The sequence below is a fragment of the Canis aureus genome, chromosome 18 (genome assembly GCF_053574225.1).
Source record: "Canis aureus isolate CA01 chromosome 18, VMU_Caureus_v.1.0, whole genome shotgun sequence".
In the NCBI taxonomy this organism is placed as follows: domain Eukaryota; kingdom Metazoa; phylum Chordata; class Mammalia; order Carnivora; family Canidae; genus Canis; species Canis aureus.
Window position 1 is genome coordinate 42,345,973 of NC_135628.1, and position 18,831 is coordinate 42,364,803.

Sequence of the window (18,831 nt, forward strand, 5' to 3'; positions counted from 1 at the left end):
TTTTTTTCTCTTAATGATTTCCTTGCAGAAACCACTACTCGTTTGCATAATCCACTTTACCTCCTCTTTAGAATTCCCAGCACCAGTTCCTTCTTTTTCTAATGATTCAAACTAGGGCCAACTACAAATCTAACATTCTTACACTTGCCAGAAAAGAAAACAGAAGTGAATCCTCATACCTTTGTAACTCCTTTGTTATGGACCAAATCACTAAAATGAATGTGCAGGTACAGCCCATTATCAGAAAAAAAAATTATAAAATCCATCACAAATACAGAGTCCAAGGAGACTATAAGGCACATATTCATTTTGCCCATAGAGTTACCTAATTCTCAATTCATATAGTCAGTCTCAGGTAAGCACCTGGGAGTTCCTTCTCCTACTCACTTCCTGTGATCTTCATCTTTGTGCTTTCTCCTAAGTTTTCTAACTTGTCTGCCAGATCCAGGTCTCACTCTCTACCAACAGCTAACTGAGGACCAAAATGATGGAAATCTTTACCCTCATCTCCACCCTGGGAAGTAAGAGAGAGATTTACTGTTGGTAGAATTTGGTTCCTCATAGTAGCAGACCTATCTCTTTTAGTTTCTCAAAAAAAATCATACACACAGACTTTTTTACCTTTCCTTTCCTAATATTGATGGCCTTTTTTTTCCCTAAGATTTTATTTATTTATTTATTTATTTATTTATTTATTTATTTATTTATTTATTTATTTAAGAGAGAGAGAGAGAGAGCGCGCACACAAGCAGGAGGAGCTGCAGAGGGAGAGGGAGAAGCAGGCTCCTCACTGAGCAGGGAACCTACAGACATGGGGCTCCCTCCCAGGACCCTGAGATCATGACCTGAGGACCCTGGGATTATGACCTGAGCCGAAGGCAGACACTTAACTGACTGAGCCACCCAGACACCCCTATTGATGGCCTTTTATAACATCACTTAGATAAAGCTTAAAGACCTTCTTTCCAGTAGGGATGAAAAGGAAAAGCGATCAAAGAAAATAACCATTTTTATATGGGAAAATTGAAATTGTAAGATATCTGTATTTATGCCCAAATCTCTTTTCTTATCTAGGATTTTTATTCCATATTCAGCTTCATCAAGTTTTCTCTTTCTAGTGGATCATTTTAGTAGCTACAAACATAATGTTCAGCATCCATCCAAAGGAACAGAGAAGAAAGAAAAGAACATTTTGGGATGCCTAGGTGGCTCAATGGTTGAGCATCTGCCTTTGGCTCAGGGCGTGATCTTGGAGTCCCGGGATTGAGTCCCACATTAGGCTCCCTGCATGGAGCCTCCTTCACCCTCTGCCTATGTTTCTGCCTCTCTCTCTCTCTCTCTCTCTCTCTCTGTGTGTGTGTGTGTGTGTATGTGTCTCTCATGAATAAATAAATGAAGTTTAAAAAAAAGAAAAGAAAATTTTTCCAGTTCCCATTTACAACAAAACTCCCCAGAAGAATTGTCAATACTCACTGAATATAGTTTCTGTTCTTTCTTTTTTCCCTCACTGTTCAAAGTACTTCACATTTAAATTCCTGCCATTCTTTCCTTCACTATTTCAAATGTTCATATGCTGTCAGTAGTATATTGCTCCCTTTTAAAATGAAGGTATCAAAACACATAGCTTTTAATTTAGGATTCCAGCAACATGGTAGTCTGAACTAAGGAAGATCCTCTTCTTAATTGCAAATACTAGAAGTGCTAAATAAATTTTCAATATATGTATCATGGCTCAAGGTAAAAGTGTGGAAATCTCCAGGGGCCAGAGAATAAGAAGAAACCTGCATACATAGCAGTGACTACATGGGCCCAAACCACACAGGTAGGTAGGAGGCTGGGAGCCAGGGCCATGCTTTGAGCAGAGCTCCATGCCCTAAGGCCCCCCTGGCTCTCATTCTCTCTTAAACCCACATTAATCAGGCTTTCATCCCCAGTATATCTTTTCAATATTACCTCTTTGATGTCAAATGGGCACTCAAATGAACGTGTCCAAAATTAACTCCTACTCTGCCTCACAAAAATCTATTGTTCCCAGGCTTCCCCATGGTTAATTTCTTAGTTGGCATCCATTCTTCCAGTTGATCATGTTAACAACCTTGGAATCATTCTTGACTCTTCTTTGATTCTTGTATTTCACGTGAGTGTGTCATCAAATCCTATTAGCATCTCAGCCTTTCTCATAATATCTTTACTACCACACTGGTCTATAGTACAAACATCTCTTGCCTACTTTACTGCAGTCACCTCCTCAGTGGTCTCCCTGCTCCTGCTTTTGTCCCTAAATTGTTCTATTCTCACAGTTGCTAGATTATACAAAAAAAAAAATGAAGATTATATCCCTCTCTGCTCACAAAATTCCAGTTTCACCCCCATCTCACTCAGTGTAAAACTGCCAAAAGATTTGCCATGATCCTAAGATATTGCCTGATCTGTCCCCAGCCACCTTGCTGACCTCATGTCTTACCACTCTCTTCCCCCTCCTCCCCTCTGCTCCCTCTACTTCTGCCTCTTGCTATTCCTCAAACACACCAACCAGATTCACGCTTCTGGGCACGAATGACTGATCATGAATCCTAATGATCTAATGCCATTCTCCTTGGGATATTTCCATGTGACAAGCCTTTGGCTAAAGGGGAAAACTTCTAATAATGGACTAGTAAGCCATTGCAGAAGACTTTGGAGGGAGATTCTGAAGAGGAAGAAGCTTCTCAAGTGTTTCTAGAATCACAGAGTTTAATTAGGATACGATATGATTCAAACACAATTTCATAATTTTTAGAAGTTTCACTGGACTTTAGAACTAATAATCTTTCCCAGTTCTCCTTTTCCCATTATTCTTTAACAGTCATAGATAATAACTTCTGCTTTTCCTTTTCATCTTGACTTTAAAGAAGCCATTGAATCAACATAGTCTTTGGGTGGAGTTTTTAAAATACAGAAGGTTTCAGAGACAAATATTTACCTGTACAGGTCCTAGAATGGTCAGTACCTAGAAGCCTCTCTTCTTTGCAAGCATTATCGCCAGATCAGATTCTGTCTTTATTGCCCCTTAGGTTGTGAAATGTGGCTCAGGGTCATTATGACTTTCCTTTCCTTCATAGCAGGTGCTTGCTCAGGGCTGAAAGTGGCAGTGCCCTCACACACCGTTCATGGCATCAGGGGTCAGGCCCTCTACCTTCCCGTGCACTATGGATTCCACACTCCAGCATCAGACATCCAGATCATATGGCTGTTTGAGAGAACCCACACGATGCCCAAATACTTACTGAGCTCCGTGAACAAGTCTGTGGTTCCTGATTTGGAATACCAACACAAGTTCACCATGATGCCACCCAATGCATCTCTGCTCATCAACCCACTGCAGTTCACCGATGAAGGCAATTACATTGTGAAGGTCAACATTCAGGGAAATGGAACTCTATCAGCTAGCCAGAAGATCCAAGTGACCGTTGATGGTGAGTCCACTATAAGTGACATGGGCAGCTGGGTAGCATGGCAATTAGTAACAGCTCAGGAGATTAAACTACCTGGGCTTTAGGTCCTGGCTCTGTAACTTTGGGCAGATTAACTAACCCAAAGCCTTAGTGTCTCATGGCACAAGTTACATTATCTATCTCATGAGGCTTTCTGAAGATTAAATAATACACACATGTAAAGTATATGCATAGTAAAAAAAAAAAGTATATGCATAGTGCCCAACTAAAGATAAGCAATAAGCAGAACTTATTTGTTTTCCTGGAAACCATCAAGGATAAAGTTGCTGATATAATAAGATGGAAGAAATTTTATTTTCTCAATATCAGAACATACCTTGGGAAGAGCCCTGTTTTTGTCACATGAATACTTTTATCTTGATACACCATTTGGGGGAGGATGAGACTTGCTCCAGGACTGTACTGAAGGAGCCATGGAAGTTGCTGGAAATGTCCTCTGGGGGAATATGGAGTCAGCTGAATTTCATACATTTAGTTTCCTTATTGAGGTATATAAGTAGCATTCCTGAAATATATTATGTCCAAATCCCAACGTCTGATTTTTCCCCTAAAGCCTATTTAACAGGTTACTACTTAAAATTTCCTCCAATTTAGCAGATACCAACTCCATTCCATCAGTTGCTCAGGGCAAAACTTTGCCATTACCATTGACCCTCTCTCACACCCCATCCAGTCCACAAGTTATCACTGTCAGCTTTACCTTCAAAATGCAGAGTTCAGGCACTTCTTTCCACTCCCTCTACTGCCCGTCTCAACCCTACCACCAGCTCTGGCCTGGACTATCCTTAATAGCCACCACCTGACCTCCCTGCTTCTACTCCTGCCTCCCGCAGCCTTAAATTCTGCGATTGCTTTCTATCCCATTTAGAATAAGAGCCAGAGTACTAACAATGTCCTACAAGGCCCCACATGATCCCTTTCAGCATACCCAGTATCTGTCTGACTCTGTTTCCTACCTCCCTTCCCCCTCACTCATTCTGTTCTGACCATACTGCCCTCCTAGCTTTTCCTACAACAGATCAAACACACTTATACCTCAGGGCCTTTGATTCAGTCTACCTAGACTCCTTTTCTCCTAGATAGTAGCATTGTTTCCTCCCCTATTTCCTTTAGGTCTCAGACAAAATGTCACTTTATCTACCAAAGTCTTCCTGATTGCCTTATAAAGTATAACCTCAATCCCCCAAACACAGAAAGAGAAAGAAAGAGAGAGAGAGAGAGAGAGAGAGAGATGGAGAGAGAGATTCCCCCAAACAGAAAGAGAGAGAGAGAGGGAAAAAAAAGAGAGTTACTATCTATCTTGAGTTCTGCTTTATTCTTTTCACAGCACTTATTTCCACCAAGGTGTCATATATTTTTATTTGATTATTTTTTCTCTCCCCCACCTAGAATAAGAGTTTCATGGGAGCAGGGACTTTGTATTGTTTACTGCTTTGTCCTCAGCACTTAAAAGCTGATGCTGGGCTTTAGTAGGCATTCAGTGTGTGTGTGGAGTAAATGAGTAGACAGCAGAAAGACTGAGAGGAGCAAAGGCACAGGATGTGGAAGCAGATGCCTACACAGCAACTATGAAAAGAGAAAAGGAGAAAATGTTAATGAATTTCTCCCAGGTAGTATCCTACCTCTCCCCAAAACTAACTGGAACATTCCATTGCAGGTTAATATATCGTAAAATTGGATCTATTTGGGGAAATGCAACTAAAATGTTTTAATAGGGGTTTAGGGCCTATGCAAAATATCTTCCTGGGAAACTTCCACATGTGAGTCACACTGTTTAAAGCAGCCTATTCTGATTGGTTCTCCCCATAGAAGACCTTTGACATTACTTATTTGACTTATCTCATACCACATCTGTTTCTACACAGAGATATTTGAAACATAAGCTTTTCCTGTGTAATAAATGTACACAACTTATTTTTCTTTTTAAATCACAATAATATACACAAAAGCTACACATCCTTTGTTCTTGCCTGGGACTCTAAAGGATTAAATTGAATGGACAAGTTGATTATACCCATCTTAAGAAAAACTGGAGGCTTCAGAACTACTTAGGTCCCTTGCAAATTATTTCAATTTACTTTCTTCTTATTTTTCATTCTCTTCTATAGTCTCTGGGCTGAAGGACTGGATCTGTTTATTTCTCAATGCACATATTTCCATGTGGGAAAATGTGTGCATGAGTCAAGAGGAATTTACCTACAGAGAAGCATCAACCCCAATTTAAATCTCGATAGGAAATTGAAATCTAAATATTGGAACCAATCATTTCTCACTTATATATCATCTCACCCTCTCTGAGTCCTGTGAAGATGCATAGAAGATTATTAAACATATATCTCTCCAAAATGCAGCAGAGAAACATTGCTAGATATAAAGCCCTCTTCATTTTATCACTGACTGCTGTGTAACTCTTTATCAAACAAAGCCAAGAACTTCAAAGATTAATGAAGTTTCCTGAAAATATTTGTGGATACTTATATAATTCCAACAACGACCCAATAATTTTACATTTAAGGCTCAGGGAAGAAATATTTACTCATTCATGGAAATTTGTTCATTTGACAGATAACATCATGTACCAGATTCATGACATAAAACTATTTTCCCATGACTTAAGTTCCAACAGAAATTACTACTGGATTTGTCTTTTATATCTCCAATGGGATAAAGCTGCAATAACACATTTTATCCTGTTTTGAAATTGAGTCAGTGTTGAAATGTTGACTGGTTTGGTTTGTAAAGTGACTAACATAATGTTGCATGGCAATTGAAACATATCACTAGTTCATTTATATAGAAAAAGAAATGTAAGTGGTGAAAATGTGATTATCTAAAACTTTCCCTTAATATTTCCTGAGTATAATATATATGAGCTATATATTTTACAGATGGTGGATAAAAATTTAGGTTCATCTAACCCAAACAGCTATTCTTGGGACATTAAAACAAATCAAGAGAGGGGAATACCATGTAAACTTTGCCCGTGAGCATATACCTTTATGGTGTGGGAGAAAGTACAATAAACAGGAAATAAGATAATACACTAACTGCATTATCTATAAACTAAAGGTTTTCATTAGAAAATCCTTGAAGAATACATTCTAGAATATAAACGATATTTTTATATTTTGTTATTTTGCATTTTCCATTAATTATTTTTTATTGATATTTAATTATTTTCTGAACTGTCTACATCTATAAAAATGTAAAATTTTAGAATCATTTCCCCAGGTTTGGTATGTGAAAGACCACACAGACTTGTATTATAATTCCATGGTAGCAAAAATCATTTCTATCTCTTTTGATATTGCAGATCCTGTCACAAAACCAGTGGTACAGACTCAGCCTTCCTCTGGAGCTGTGGAATATGTGGGGAACATGACCCTGACATGCCTCGTGGAAGGAGGTACCCGGCTGGTTTATCAGTGGCTAAAAAACGAAAGGCCTGTCCACTCCAGCTCTACCACCTCTTTTTCTCTGCAAAACAATACCCTTCATATTGCTCCAGTGACCAAAGAAGACATAGGGAATTACAGTTGCCTGGTGAAGAATCCTGTCAGTGAGATGGAAAGTGACATCATTATGCCTACCATATATTGTAAGTTTTTAAAATATATATATTCATGACTTTTGTTCTGGGAAATTTACACAAGGGTGTTCACAGAGAATATCAACACAAACTCATTTGTTTTTACATTATTGTAGTACAGTATTAGTTGCAATTATGCTTCCTACACACTGTCTTTGTCATGAAATGTAACTAGTAGCACAATCCTATTTCTTGAAGAATAAGTTGAAATACCAGCCATGGGCCTTTTAGGATACATCTTCTGACTTGGTCAGTTGTGTGACCTTATATCCAGTGGAAAGTAGGAACCTCAATTTTAAGAACCCAGAACCATGCAAAGGCAGTAACCTTTCATTGAATCTTGAAACTAGAAGCTATTCTATAGTTAAACAGAAGTGAGAATATGTGCACAATAAAATGTATGAAATACAATGTCATAAATACCATAGGGAAGTGTGCAAAGGACCATAGTGGCTAGGAACAAGAGGGTCTGGGTTCAAATCTTACCTCTCTGTGCCTCAGTTTCTCCATCCATATAGTGGTGATAATACCATTATAATACCAGATAATACCTACTTCATAGAGTTACTGTGAGGAGTAAATCTGTTACTACATGTAAATTGCCCAGAACAGTGACTGACCCATAGTAAGTACTCTATAACTGTTTGCCATTATTATCACTATAATGTTATAAAGCTATGGAAATTCAGAGAAGGAAAACATTACTTCTTGCACTATTGCAGAAAGTAATATTTGAGATGAATCTTGAACAATGAGTATTATTGGGGCAAGTAGCAATGTCCAGAAAAACCATTTCAGGCAATAGGGACAGCAGGAACCCAAACACAAAGCAGAGGTCAAAGTTTAGGCCAATGGTCCAGTTTAGTTAGAGTGTAGGATACAGCAAGGGATGTGGTAGACTAGATGGTCAGATAGATATGTTTGAGGTGAATCATGGAGAACTTTAAACACCCAGCATTATGTGGTAAACAATGAGGAAAAATTGTTTTTTAAACAAAAGTTCAAATAAAAAAACGCCTAGTCTTTTATAAGCTAATACTTGTACACACATAGTCTAGGCTAAATCAAAAAATGTTTGTCAAGAGAGCACGTTTTCAAGATAGATCACAAACGTCATACAGATATAGAAATGGTATATTTAAGAGAGGGAAAAAGGGAAGTAATATTTATTTTATTAACCAACAATACAGAAAAGAAAAGTCACCAATTTTGAACTATATACAGTGATTAAATATATTTAAGAGCAATTTGAGAATATTTTGTTCTGAAAAGTAATCTTCCACATAAAAAAGACTTCATATGTTGTATAATTCATTTTTTGGTGTAGGGGAACCGAAGAGGATTAATTCCTAGTCCAACGTAGTCCAGAATTCATTGTCTCAGAGATGAACCATTCCCTTCATGTAGAAACAGAAGAAATTATATGAAAAAGTACCATAGAAGGAGGAAATTACAGTTTTTCACCAAGAAACACCAAAACATCACACACTGCAAGCAATTTACTTGAGATTTCTTACAGTCATTAATTACACTGTGTTTAACAATGTCATTATTTTTATAGCAGAATTTTTAGCTATATTTTTATAGTTTAATGTAATTTTATATTCAGATGACATTATGAAAATACTGCCTTAATGCACAGACTGAGAAACAGATTCACAAAGAGAGTATAAACTGTGTCTATCTGCATGACTAACATTGTATTGGAGTGAAATATTCAGATTTGGTGCAGTCTTTTTATAAGTGTAGTTATCTTCTTGACTGAATAAGTTTATTCTGACATGAATTAACACTTCCATTCAACTGCAAGTAGCACAAGACCTAAGCATTGAAGTTATTGAAACAGTGAAAAAAAAAAAAATATGAGCAGGCAAAGTGAATCAAACCTAGGGCTATGTAGATACATCTTTACGTTATTCTTTATTACTTGGTCTAAATGGTTTATGTTCACATAGAAGGGACAAAATGCAAAACAAGGTATTAAAGCAGCCGGATATCATCTCCTGAATATTAAGCCAAAGGAACCATCATTCAGTATGGTGAGAGACAGCAGGAAGGGAGCTTGTGCTGGAGCATGCCTTATTAAGTGATGATCTTTTGTTTTAACAACATTAAATTCTAGTTAATATCATGTCATTTGGGGAATGCAGTGGAGAGCACAGTGGTTATGAGCCTGAGTTGAAAATTGAGACTGCCTGAGCTAAAGCCTTGGTTCTGCCTTTAGCACTATATGCAAGAGACCCCCTTTTTGTGCATCAATGTCGTCATCTCCTTATCTCCACTGTCCTTGGTATAAGGTTCATGCCTGTCTCAAGAGGGCTGGGCAGGAGATCCCTGGGTGGCTCAGTGGTTTGGGGCCTGCCTTCAGCCCAGGGCGTGATCCTGGTGTTCTGGAATCGAGTCCCACATCGGGCTCCCTGCATGGAGCCTGCTTCTCCCTCTGCCTGTGTCTCTGCCTCTCTCTCTTTCTCTGTGTCTCTCATGAATAAATAAATAAAATCTTTAAAAAAAAAAAAAAAAAGAGTGCTGGGGAGGATTAGGTGAGATTAATGAATAAAGAAGCCAGTGAATGGCACATAGGAAGAACTCAATGATCTTAGTTCTTCCCTCCCCCCTCCATACACCTTTTTTTTTTTCTTGCTTGCTTTTTTTCCTGTGAGCCAAATCTAGACTGATATAATTGGGAATATGGCAGCAAGAAATTATGGAGAGCCTGGATCATTTAGAAGATGCCTGCAAAATGAAAACTGAAAGAATGCCTTGAGAAGAACATTTTATTTCCCAAACACAATCAGTAGTTAACATACTTTATTTTGTTTACGTGAAAATACTTTCTTTACATGAATTCTTTTTTATATCTATGTGTCTCTCCATCTATTTGCCTATCTTTAAACTCTAGCCATAGATTTAAACAAAAAATTCCTGGGGGAAATTGCATGAACAAATACAGGTACATGAGAGTATCATTTGCATCTTTAAATATACTTTTATTTGGCTATATAGTTTATTTTAATTGGACAAAGTGAGAATAAGACTTTTCTCTCTTTCTTCCTTTCTCTTTATGTATTTCTTTTTTCTTTCTTTCTTTCTTTCTTTCTTTCTTTCTTTCTTTCTTTCTTTCTTTCTTTTTAGAGAGAGAGCATGTATGCATGTGTGTGTGCACAAGAGGGAGGGGGAGGGGCAGAGGGACAGGGAGAGGGAGAATCTTAAGCAGACTCCATGCCTAGCGCAGAGCCTGGCTAGGGGCTCAGTGTCACAACCCCGAGAACATGACCTGAGCTGAAGGCAAGTTAAACACTTAACTGAGCCACCTAGGCACCCCTAATTTTTCTTTTAACATGCACAAGTTCATGCCCCAATATCATTATTATCATAGAATGTGGTGATACACAGTATGTAAAGAATAAAAATGAGGGAAAAAACCATAATCACACCTATAAATGGTAGATAATATGAATGTTAAATGTTAAACCTTTAAATTCCTAAGTCTTTTTTCTGACCCAGTGTTATTTTAAAGAATGAAAATATCCTCATCTGAATAAATTCAGATTTCACAGAATATGTCTTCTATCATCTACTAAACATTTTTCTTTACATTCTTTTAGACATAGTCTATGGCAGTCTTACAGAGTCATGAGTAAAGACTAATGGTAGATAGTAGGAAGAAGAACATTTAGAAAATTTACAAATTTATGTTCCATTTACTCATTGTAAAGATGAATTATGTAGACAGTTTAACAACGACTGTTACTCTTACGAAGTGGTAATTGTGAATATAGTATTAATTTACTTTCTTGACTATTTTTACATTCAAATGCAGAGCTCTTAGTCAACAATCTCATCTTACCTTCATTCATTCACTTATTCACTCATAGTTTATTTGATTCAAAAATCAAACATCATGGTCTGGTTTGTGCTAAACAATTATTTATCACATAGCATACAGAAGCATAACTCAGACTCATTAAGTTTTTTCAGACTCATTGATTTTTACATTTTTCATTCTATTGCTATTTTAGCCCTGTTGTTTGTTCTTGGTTTTGGTTTGGGTTTGGGTTTGGTTTAATTTGGGGTTATAATAATTAAATAAAATATATAATGTGAAAATTGGTCATTTATCCTATGATGTGGCATCAACATTTTTGCAATCTTTATCATTCTATACAAATTGAGCATTTGTGCCTTGGTTGATGTTCCCACTTCTCTTTCTTCACCTGGCAACACCCTCCTCTTCCTTCATAGTATCATCTTCTCCAGGAAGGCTTATCTACCCCTACCTTGTCTCAGCTCTTCAGTATGACTAAGAGGTTTGCTGTGCTCCTATATACCTTCTTCCCTAGTACTATCTGCACTAGAGTCTTTCTACTCATAAGCATCTCAACCCCAAATTGAAGCTCTGCATCATTCATTTTTGTATCCCTAGAGCAATACCTGACATGGATTAAGAGTTCAATACAGGTTTCTTGAACTTGACTAAAATGGAACAGATGATCTTCATATCCCTTTCAGATTCCAGTGTTACTTAATGATGCTATAGTGATGTTAAATTCCTATTATAAGATGACAGTTTCTTAATTATAGTACTTTGGCCTTTAGTTTTATTTCTTGTTTTTGTTTTAGTTTCTGCTCTTTAGCAGAGTTCCTCAATAAAAATGTCATATTCCAATATTCCTGCATGGAGGTCCACATCATAATTTAGAATTTCAGCATAAATCAACAATTCTGTTTTCCTAAGGCACTGTTTCTGTGATAGCTTCCTTCATGAAAGCAGGAATTATTTTTTTTTTTATTTTGGCAGAAAAAGTTTAACAGAATCTATCAAGACTGGTCATGTATGTTTGAGGTTATGACGTCATAACCTAGTTATGGACTTGTTTGAAATATAACATCAAGTTGGTAATTCAGACAAATTCCTACTTATAATCCATGAAATGTATATGCCTTCTAGCTCCGTTGTAAATAATAACCCAGTAACCACTGCATTTTGTGTGCAACATATGGTACTGCTGCAGGGAAGTACTCTAAGTGATAAAAATTAAAGAAAAAAAAAGGTCATTCACAGTAAATACTTACCATCTGCTCCCAAGCAGGGTGGCAAGCAGCATCATGATGGAAATTTCGGTACTGTTCCCACCCAGCCATAAATTGTTAAAGAGAACAGATGATATGTGATTTTACAAGTCACATAGTAAACAGCCATTTCTGAGGCAAAGGGTTTATTTCAATTGGGAGTTTTCTTACCACAGGAAAGAAACTGGACCAAAATCCAAAGTTAAAGTAGAAACATCCTTCTGCTTTCATTTTTAATGTAAGAGGCCACACTAGTGAATCACTCCAAATGTCTTCAATTGGATTGCCCATTCTCATGAATAACGCGTTAGGCTGTACCTCAAAGTAAAAGAGGGTCCGACTGGATTGCTACAAAGGAAACATCATAGTGTAGTAAGAAAAAAAACATTGTAAGCAGTAGAGAGAGAGAAAGTAGAAAGAAAGGAAAGAAGGAGATAGATGTGTGTGAGAGGAAGCGAGAAGTATAGAAAATTGAAAGACCATATACTGAAATACAGATATTCAGTTCTTCAAATGGTAAAAATACAAGAGTTTTCTTTCCATCTTCGTGATTCTCTAAATTTCATGGTTTCCTGCAATGAACATGTATTTCTTACATAATCAGATAAAGTGTGTTACATTTTAAGAAATCATATCAGAAGCGAGGAACTTAAATGCTTCAAGGTGTTAGGCTCCAAGACCTGGAAAAAATGTTTCCCACAGAGGCTGGGAAAGTTTGAGGGATATTGAGGCTAACTCTGAAGAGCCAGATTTGCACATAATTAAGATGGAGGAGAAAAGTTTATGCCAATCATGAAACTCAACAAATAGGGAAGTAGCAAAATCAAAATATGCATACATATAGGGAAGATAAGCTAAGACTCCTTTCTTTAGAAGCACGTTTTATTTTTAACAAGAGCAATATTACTAACTTAGGTAATCAACCTTATTCACCAAGCGTGGCTGTGACTGTGGGCTTACTTTAAAAATTGAGCCCATTCTCCAAAATGGAAGAATTACTACTTTTGAGAATACTCCATTATGTTGCAGGGTCCTAAGGCAATTCCAATTGAGGAGTTCTCAAAAAGTTTTGAATAATGTCAGCAGACTGAAAAGAATATTACTTATTTTAATATGTATCAAATTATCAAGCAATTTGTTTTTATAGTCACATTCTGTAAATCCAGTGAAAGACAGAGACTTAAACTGAATGACTGTATTTTTATGACCACACTTCTCTTGTTTATCACTACTTGCAGAAAAGCTCTCTCAGACTTTAATTTTTGTGCACAGACTCAGATCTCTTGTTGTTCCAAAATTTAGTTGATTCCTTCTTTTGGTTTCCCACTATGTGAACCATAACTTGTACCTGGCAGTTGGTGGTCTTTGCTTCCTTAAATGTTCTGTCAGCTTCCGTCAATGCTGACAACTTGAAAGGACCCCGCTGCTCCCTGGGAGAACAGCCACAGAAATCATGTCTATGACACTCGGATTCCCTCCTGATGCCTAGAACACTATTTTGCACACAGTAACATCTCAGTATTGATTTTGGTTGAGTGAGTGAAAACAACTTTTCATTCCCATTATATAACCTACTGTTTAGTGGAATTCAGAATAAGAGGGTTCCAAGTAGCACACAACTCTGAAAGAGTGGTTTTCCCCAGAGAATGTATCATAGCCTGGAATGAGAGAGCCATATGACAGGGTTCTAGTACAGCTAATAAAGTGCTGGAAAGGGCATTCATTTCACTTTAATCTTCTACCTCCTGTTCTTGAATACTTCAAATTTGAAGGTACTAACTTCTATATTTGCCTTCTGAAATCAGGATCATCTCCTGTATACATATTAATGTAAATCTATAGGTTTCCTGTAGATGTTTGTGTCTTTAGGAAGCAAATATGTGTAATGTTCATGTTCCCTTGTTAAATATCATTTATTGTTTTGTATCTCAGTTTCTGTTTTATCTTAGGAAATGTGTTTCCACAATGGTAGATTAGTCAGAAAATGCTGACATAAAAGAGAACCACTCTGGGAAAAAATTTAAGGTTGGCTTGCCAGTATCCAAAATAGCTTTAGCATGGCATCAATTTTTCAAACGTATTTCAAAGGGAGAAAGAACTTTGGCAACCATTCCTGTGGTCAGACTTTTTATAGTAAAGTTGAGGAAAGTGAGACCTAAAAGTTTGAATGACTTCTGAAGAACACTTGACTAATTACTGACAAAATCAGGATTTAATGTAGTTATAACTGATAATGACTACTATGTAATCATTACATCATATTATTCCATATAATGAACGATGAATTCTCAGTACTTTTATTTTTTTTATTTTTTTAAAGATTTTATTTATTTATTTATGAGAGACACACAGAGAAAGGCAGAGACATAGGCAGATGGAGAAGCAGACTCCCTGCAGGGAGCCTGATACAGGACTCCATCCCAGGACCCTGGGATCACAACTTAAGCCAAAGGTAGACACTCAACCACTGAACCACCCAGGTGACCCTCATCAGTACTTTAAAAAGAAAATCAGAACCTTTGAGATCAGGTTATTACTGAGCAAATAATCCATAGCCTTTTCCATTTTATTAATTCCTTGAGAGGAGGAACTGTATCTTACACATTTTTCACTCATATTAAGTATATTGTCTAATAGTATCTCTCAAACAAGAATTTTTTTATTTATTACTTGACTGAGTACAGAATTAATATATAATTAGACAATTTTATTGTAGAGCTAATACTATAGTTACACAATAAGGAACTATTCTAATATAGAAAATTATACCACATACATTTTGGGGGAGGTAATTAGAATGATCAAATGCATGTATTATAGAGTTCCAACTTTGCTATATAAAAGCTATGGACCATGGGAAAACTAATTTTTTAAATGTTTTTTCCTTCATCTTATAATGGAAATAATAGCATTTACCTCATGTGGTTGCTTTAAAGATTAAATGTGGTTGTCTGTGTAAGCACTTAAAGTGACTTCATATAGAAAGTAGCCAATTGATGTTGGTGATGATCAGTTGAAAACTGAACACAATCATGTCTAAATCTTAAATTTTTTAGAATATAAACCAGAATTTAGACTGAACAAGAAATATTTTATCTTACTGGGAAATTTTTTCAATCTGTCTTTATTTTCTGAAGAAAGCAATGGGAAATGTGTCTCCATCTGCAAGCAGTCTGGTGCCATAGACATAGCAAAATGCCACAAGAAAATTGCAGTAAGGAAAAACACCATGCGATATTCACAATTAAGTAGTTTATTAATGATTGATGAATATTTGTTAATGATAGTGAAGATGTATTTTTCCAAACATTCTAAGCTTAGTTTGCAGAGAGAAATTTTTAAAATTATTTAATTGTTAACGTGTCATGAAAATATGGGACACTGCTGTATCTATTAGCATAAACCTGTGCTCCATGTGAAACTATACATTCTATAAATATTTGTATGACCTACCCTAGAACTGAAAAGAAAAGCAGATAATACTCACAGTATGGAGAAAATAATGGCCATAATCTATTTCTAATATGCTTTCAAGTGCAATTTTGGTTTCAGAAAAATGATACTTGTCTAACATGATTGGAGATTTATCAATACATTAATTACTCAAAAGCTTAACACACAGTTAATAGTGTCTCTAAAATTATGTACTAAGTTTCAAGGCTTTCACTATCTCAGATAAGCTCAATCACATCTCAGATAATTTCCATTGTCATGGATATCAGAATAACACATTTTTAGGTCCTCATGATTTATTGGGAATCTAAATGAGGACCTGTTTGCCAAGGTTTAACATGAAGACTTTCATAGAAAATAAAATGCTGCCAAGCTTTCCCAAACTCTGTAACTGTGTTGTGATTATTTATGCCACCTCTTTATTTCTTTTTTTTAATTAATGCAGATGGACCTTATGGACTTCGAGTTAATTCTGACAAAGGGCTTAAAGTAGGAGAAGTGTTTACTGTTGATATTGGAGAGGCCATCTTGTTTTATTGCTCTGCTGATTCTTATCCCCCCAACACCTACTCCTGGATCCAGAGGACTGACAATACAACATATGTCATTAAGCACGGGCCTCACTTGGAAGTTGCATCAGAAAAAGTAGCCCAGAAGACAACTGATTATGTGTGCTGTGCTTACAACAATGTAACTGGACGGCGAGATGAAGCTCATTTCACAGTCATCATCACCTCTGTAGGTAAGTATGACATAAAAGGCGAGGATCCCAAGGAAATACAAACACAAGCTGTCCTAGCTCTATTTTACACTTATGTGAAAAGAAAACTATTGTGGATTGTTATAAGCTCTAAGAAACTCTTTCCTGAGTTAACTAATCCATGGCTTCTATGAGTCAAAGAAAGAAAACTCAAAACAAAATGGAGGGAGAATTCAATTGCTAACTCTGAGGGACTATGAAGAAAAAGACAATTCAATAAATGATTTCTAAATATGTGTTTGTATTTTCCTGATTTTAAAATCAGGAATATAATAGAAGCATGCTACTCATTTAAACTGGTTTATATCTGCTATTACATTAATTCAGGTGAATAAATCTCTATAAGTTGGAAATCTGGTTTTCCTACTATCTAATTTGACTCCTAACTGTCCTTCATGGACCTTCCTTCCTCTTTCATCATTTAAACACCTAAAATCTGGAAGTTCTCAACAGGAGTCTCAACATCTTGGAAACTACAACATTTTATAAGTCTGTGAACTTTGACATTCTCTAGAAATCATCTGATTTTTCGCAAAGCTCATCAATCCACAGAAAGTTAAATATCACTACCTAAAAATGTATTTCTGCCAAATTCCCATCCTTTTGAGCTTTCTCTTCTCTCTCTCCTGGACACAACTTTACACATAAAGACAAGCCAGTATCCACCTGGGGTACACCCAAGAGCAGGTTTGGACAGGGAGTGGTGTCTGGTGTTGCCTTTTAGTGGTGTAGCAACAAGTGTGCAAAAAGTACCACCCATCAATACTTTCTCTGTTGATCTCTTTCTCTATCTTTACAGCCCTTATGCCTAGATTAGGGCTCATAATATAGAAAGGGTCAATACATTTTGTTGAGTAGATGAAACAAGAAAATAATCCTTCCAATTCTTAGGCTAAATTTTTTAATATGTGGCCCTTGGGCCATGTGCATCAAAATCATCTGGATAGGCCTAATAATGTATTTTTATTAAGACCTCTCAGACCGATTGAGTCAGATCTTGAAGGTAGGATCTAGAAATCTGAATATTTAACATGCACAAGTATGATAATTATGTGTTTAAGTTTTTTTTCCCTCTATAGTCTTTTGAACTTATTAAAAAGCCACCAAGAATTCTTAAGACCATAACAAACTACAAATTGATGAAGAAATATATAGTGGATAGAATCCTTCCAGAATTCCTTAAAGTTGAGAGTATTCATATTTGTGAAATCATATGAATTTATATACTGGCACTCTGAGGTGCTTTTTTTATATGAAGAAAATATCACACTTTCTAGAAAAGTGCTATCTAGGGGCATCTGGGTGGCTCAGTTAAACATCTGCGTTTAGCTCAGGTCATAATTCCAGGGTCTTTGAATTGAGCCCTGTGTCGGGCTCCCTGCTTAGCCAGGAGCCTGCTACCCCTCTCCTTTTCCCTCTGCCCCCTATTCATGCTCAATTTCTCTCTCTCTCTCTCTCTCTCTCAAATAAATAAATTTTTTAAAAAAATTTTTAAAGAAAAGTGCTATCCAACAGAATTTTTTTCAATCAAGGAAATATTTGATATCTGCACTAGCCAGTATGGTAACCACTACCTTCATCTGGCTTTTGAACATTTAAATTTAGCTATGCAACTGTGGTACTGAATTTATTTTATTAATTATAACTTAAATAGCCATATGTGTCTGGTAGCTACCATATTGGACAGTGCAATTCTAGAATTTTTACTTGAATTATGTGTCATTTGGGCAATGGATATTTCCCTTATAGTTCCCCAAAGCATATATGTGTTTAGAGTGCTATAAATCAGAAACTCATTTATTCATTATTTAGCACCTGTTATGGGCCAAATACTGTGGTAAGCATTGAGAATGCCAATTTAAAAAAAAAAAATCCCTGCTAACAAAATGACCACAACCTAATATGAATAGCAAGCATATAAACAGCTAAGGTGCATCCTTTGCTTTCTATTTTACTAAACTTTTAATATGCTTACCCAGATTTTTACCTCAGTAGATAACCAAAGCATAATTTTAAAGCAAGCTGTAATTAAGCATATGAAATCGTTTAATAGCAAACTGGTTGTCATCTTAGCCTTCTTCCTCATTCTCATTGCAAGTGAAAACATGACTACAATATGTAGTTGTATACTGCATTGAAAACTTTCACACTGCCTGAACTTTCTCCATTAATATTTAGCCAAAGTATTTTCATAATATCAGAAGCCCCCAATATTTGATTAAGATCGTATTACCAAAGCCCAAAGACAGCTACAGTCTTTATATCAAATAATTGCCTTTTGCAAAATATTAAAAAAAAAAAAAAACCTGTTTGACCTGTACAAAGACCAGGTATTTGTTATTATAGTAAATAAGAAGAGCAGGTGCTTATTTTTCAGAGGGATTCAGAGTTGTCAACATTAGTGACCTCTTTTTGGTTTTTAGAGCTATTTTTCAACCCCCATATGTCCACAGAACTTTAACTCA

The 18,831-nt window shown here is 36.3% G+C and overlaps 2 protein-coding genes across 8 annotated transcripts in view; one reads left to right on the top strand and one right to left on the bottom strand.

Annotated features, from left to right (window-relative positions):
- HEPACAM2 (HEPACAM family member 2) overlaps positions 1 to 18,831 on the top strand; it is a 46,281-nt gene that overhangs the window by 11,024 nt on the left and 16,426 nt on the right. For 5 of the 6 annotated variants that reach the window (XR_013356978.1, XM_077856951.1, XM_077856946.1 and 2 more), the window contains exons 2-4: positions 3,102 to 3,455; positions 6,808 to 7,092; positions 16,052 to 16,348. Coding sequence is in view for 5 of the 6 variants with exons in the window: in XM_077856946.1 (XP_077713072.1) it covers positions 3,102 to 3,455; positions 6,808 to 7,092; positions 16,052 to 16,348 (936 nt within the window). In the remaining variant the exon portion in view is untranslated. The remainder of the gene's footprint in view (positions 1 to 3,101; positions 3,456 to 6,807; positions 7,093 to 16,051; positions 16,349 to 18,831) is intronic. The other variant, XM_077856947.1, reaches the window with a different exon arrangement.
- LOC144288918 (uncharacterized) overlaps positions 7,875 to 18,831 on the bottom strand; it is a 255,559-nt gene continuing 244,602 nt past the window's right edge. Inside the window, exons 6-8 of one of the 2 annotated variants that reach the window (XM_077856953.1) lie at positions 12,325 to 12,501; positions 12,157 to 12,207; positions 7,875 to 8,480 (exon numbers count right to left, since the gene is read on the bottom strand). In XM_077856953.1, the coding sequence (XP_077713079.1) occupies positions 8,463 to 8,480; positions 12,157 to 12,207; positions 12,325 to 12,501 (246 nt within the window). In that variant the 3' untranslated portion in view covers positions 7,875 to 8,462. The remainder of the gene's footprint in view (positions 8,481 to 12,156; positions 12,208 to 12,324; positions 12,502 to 18,831) is intronic. The other variant, XR_013356983.1, reaches the window with a different exon arrangement.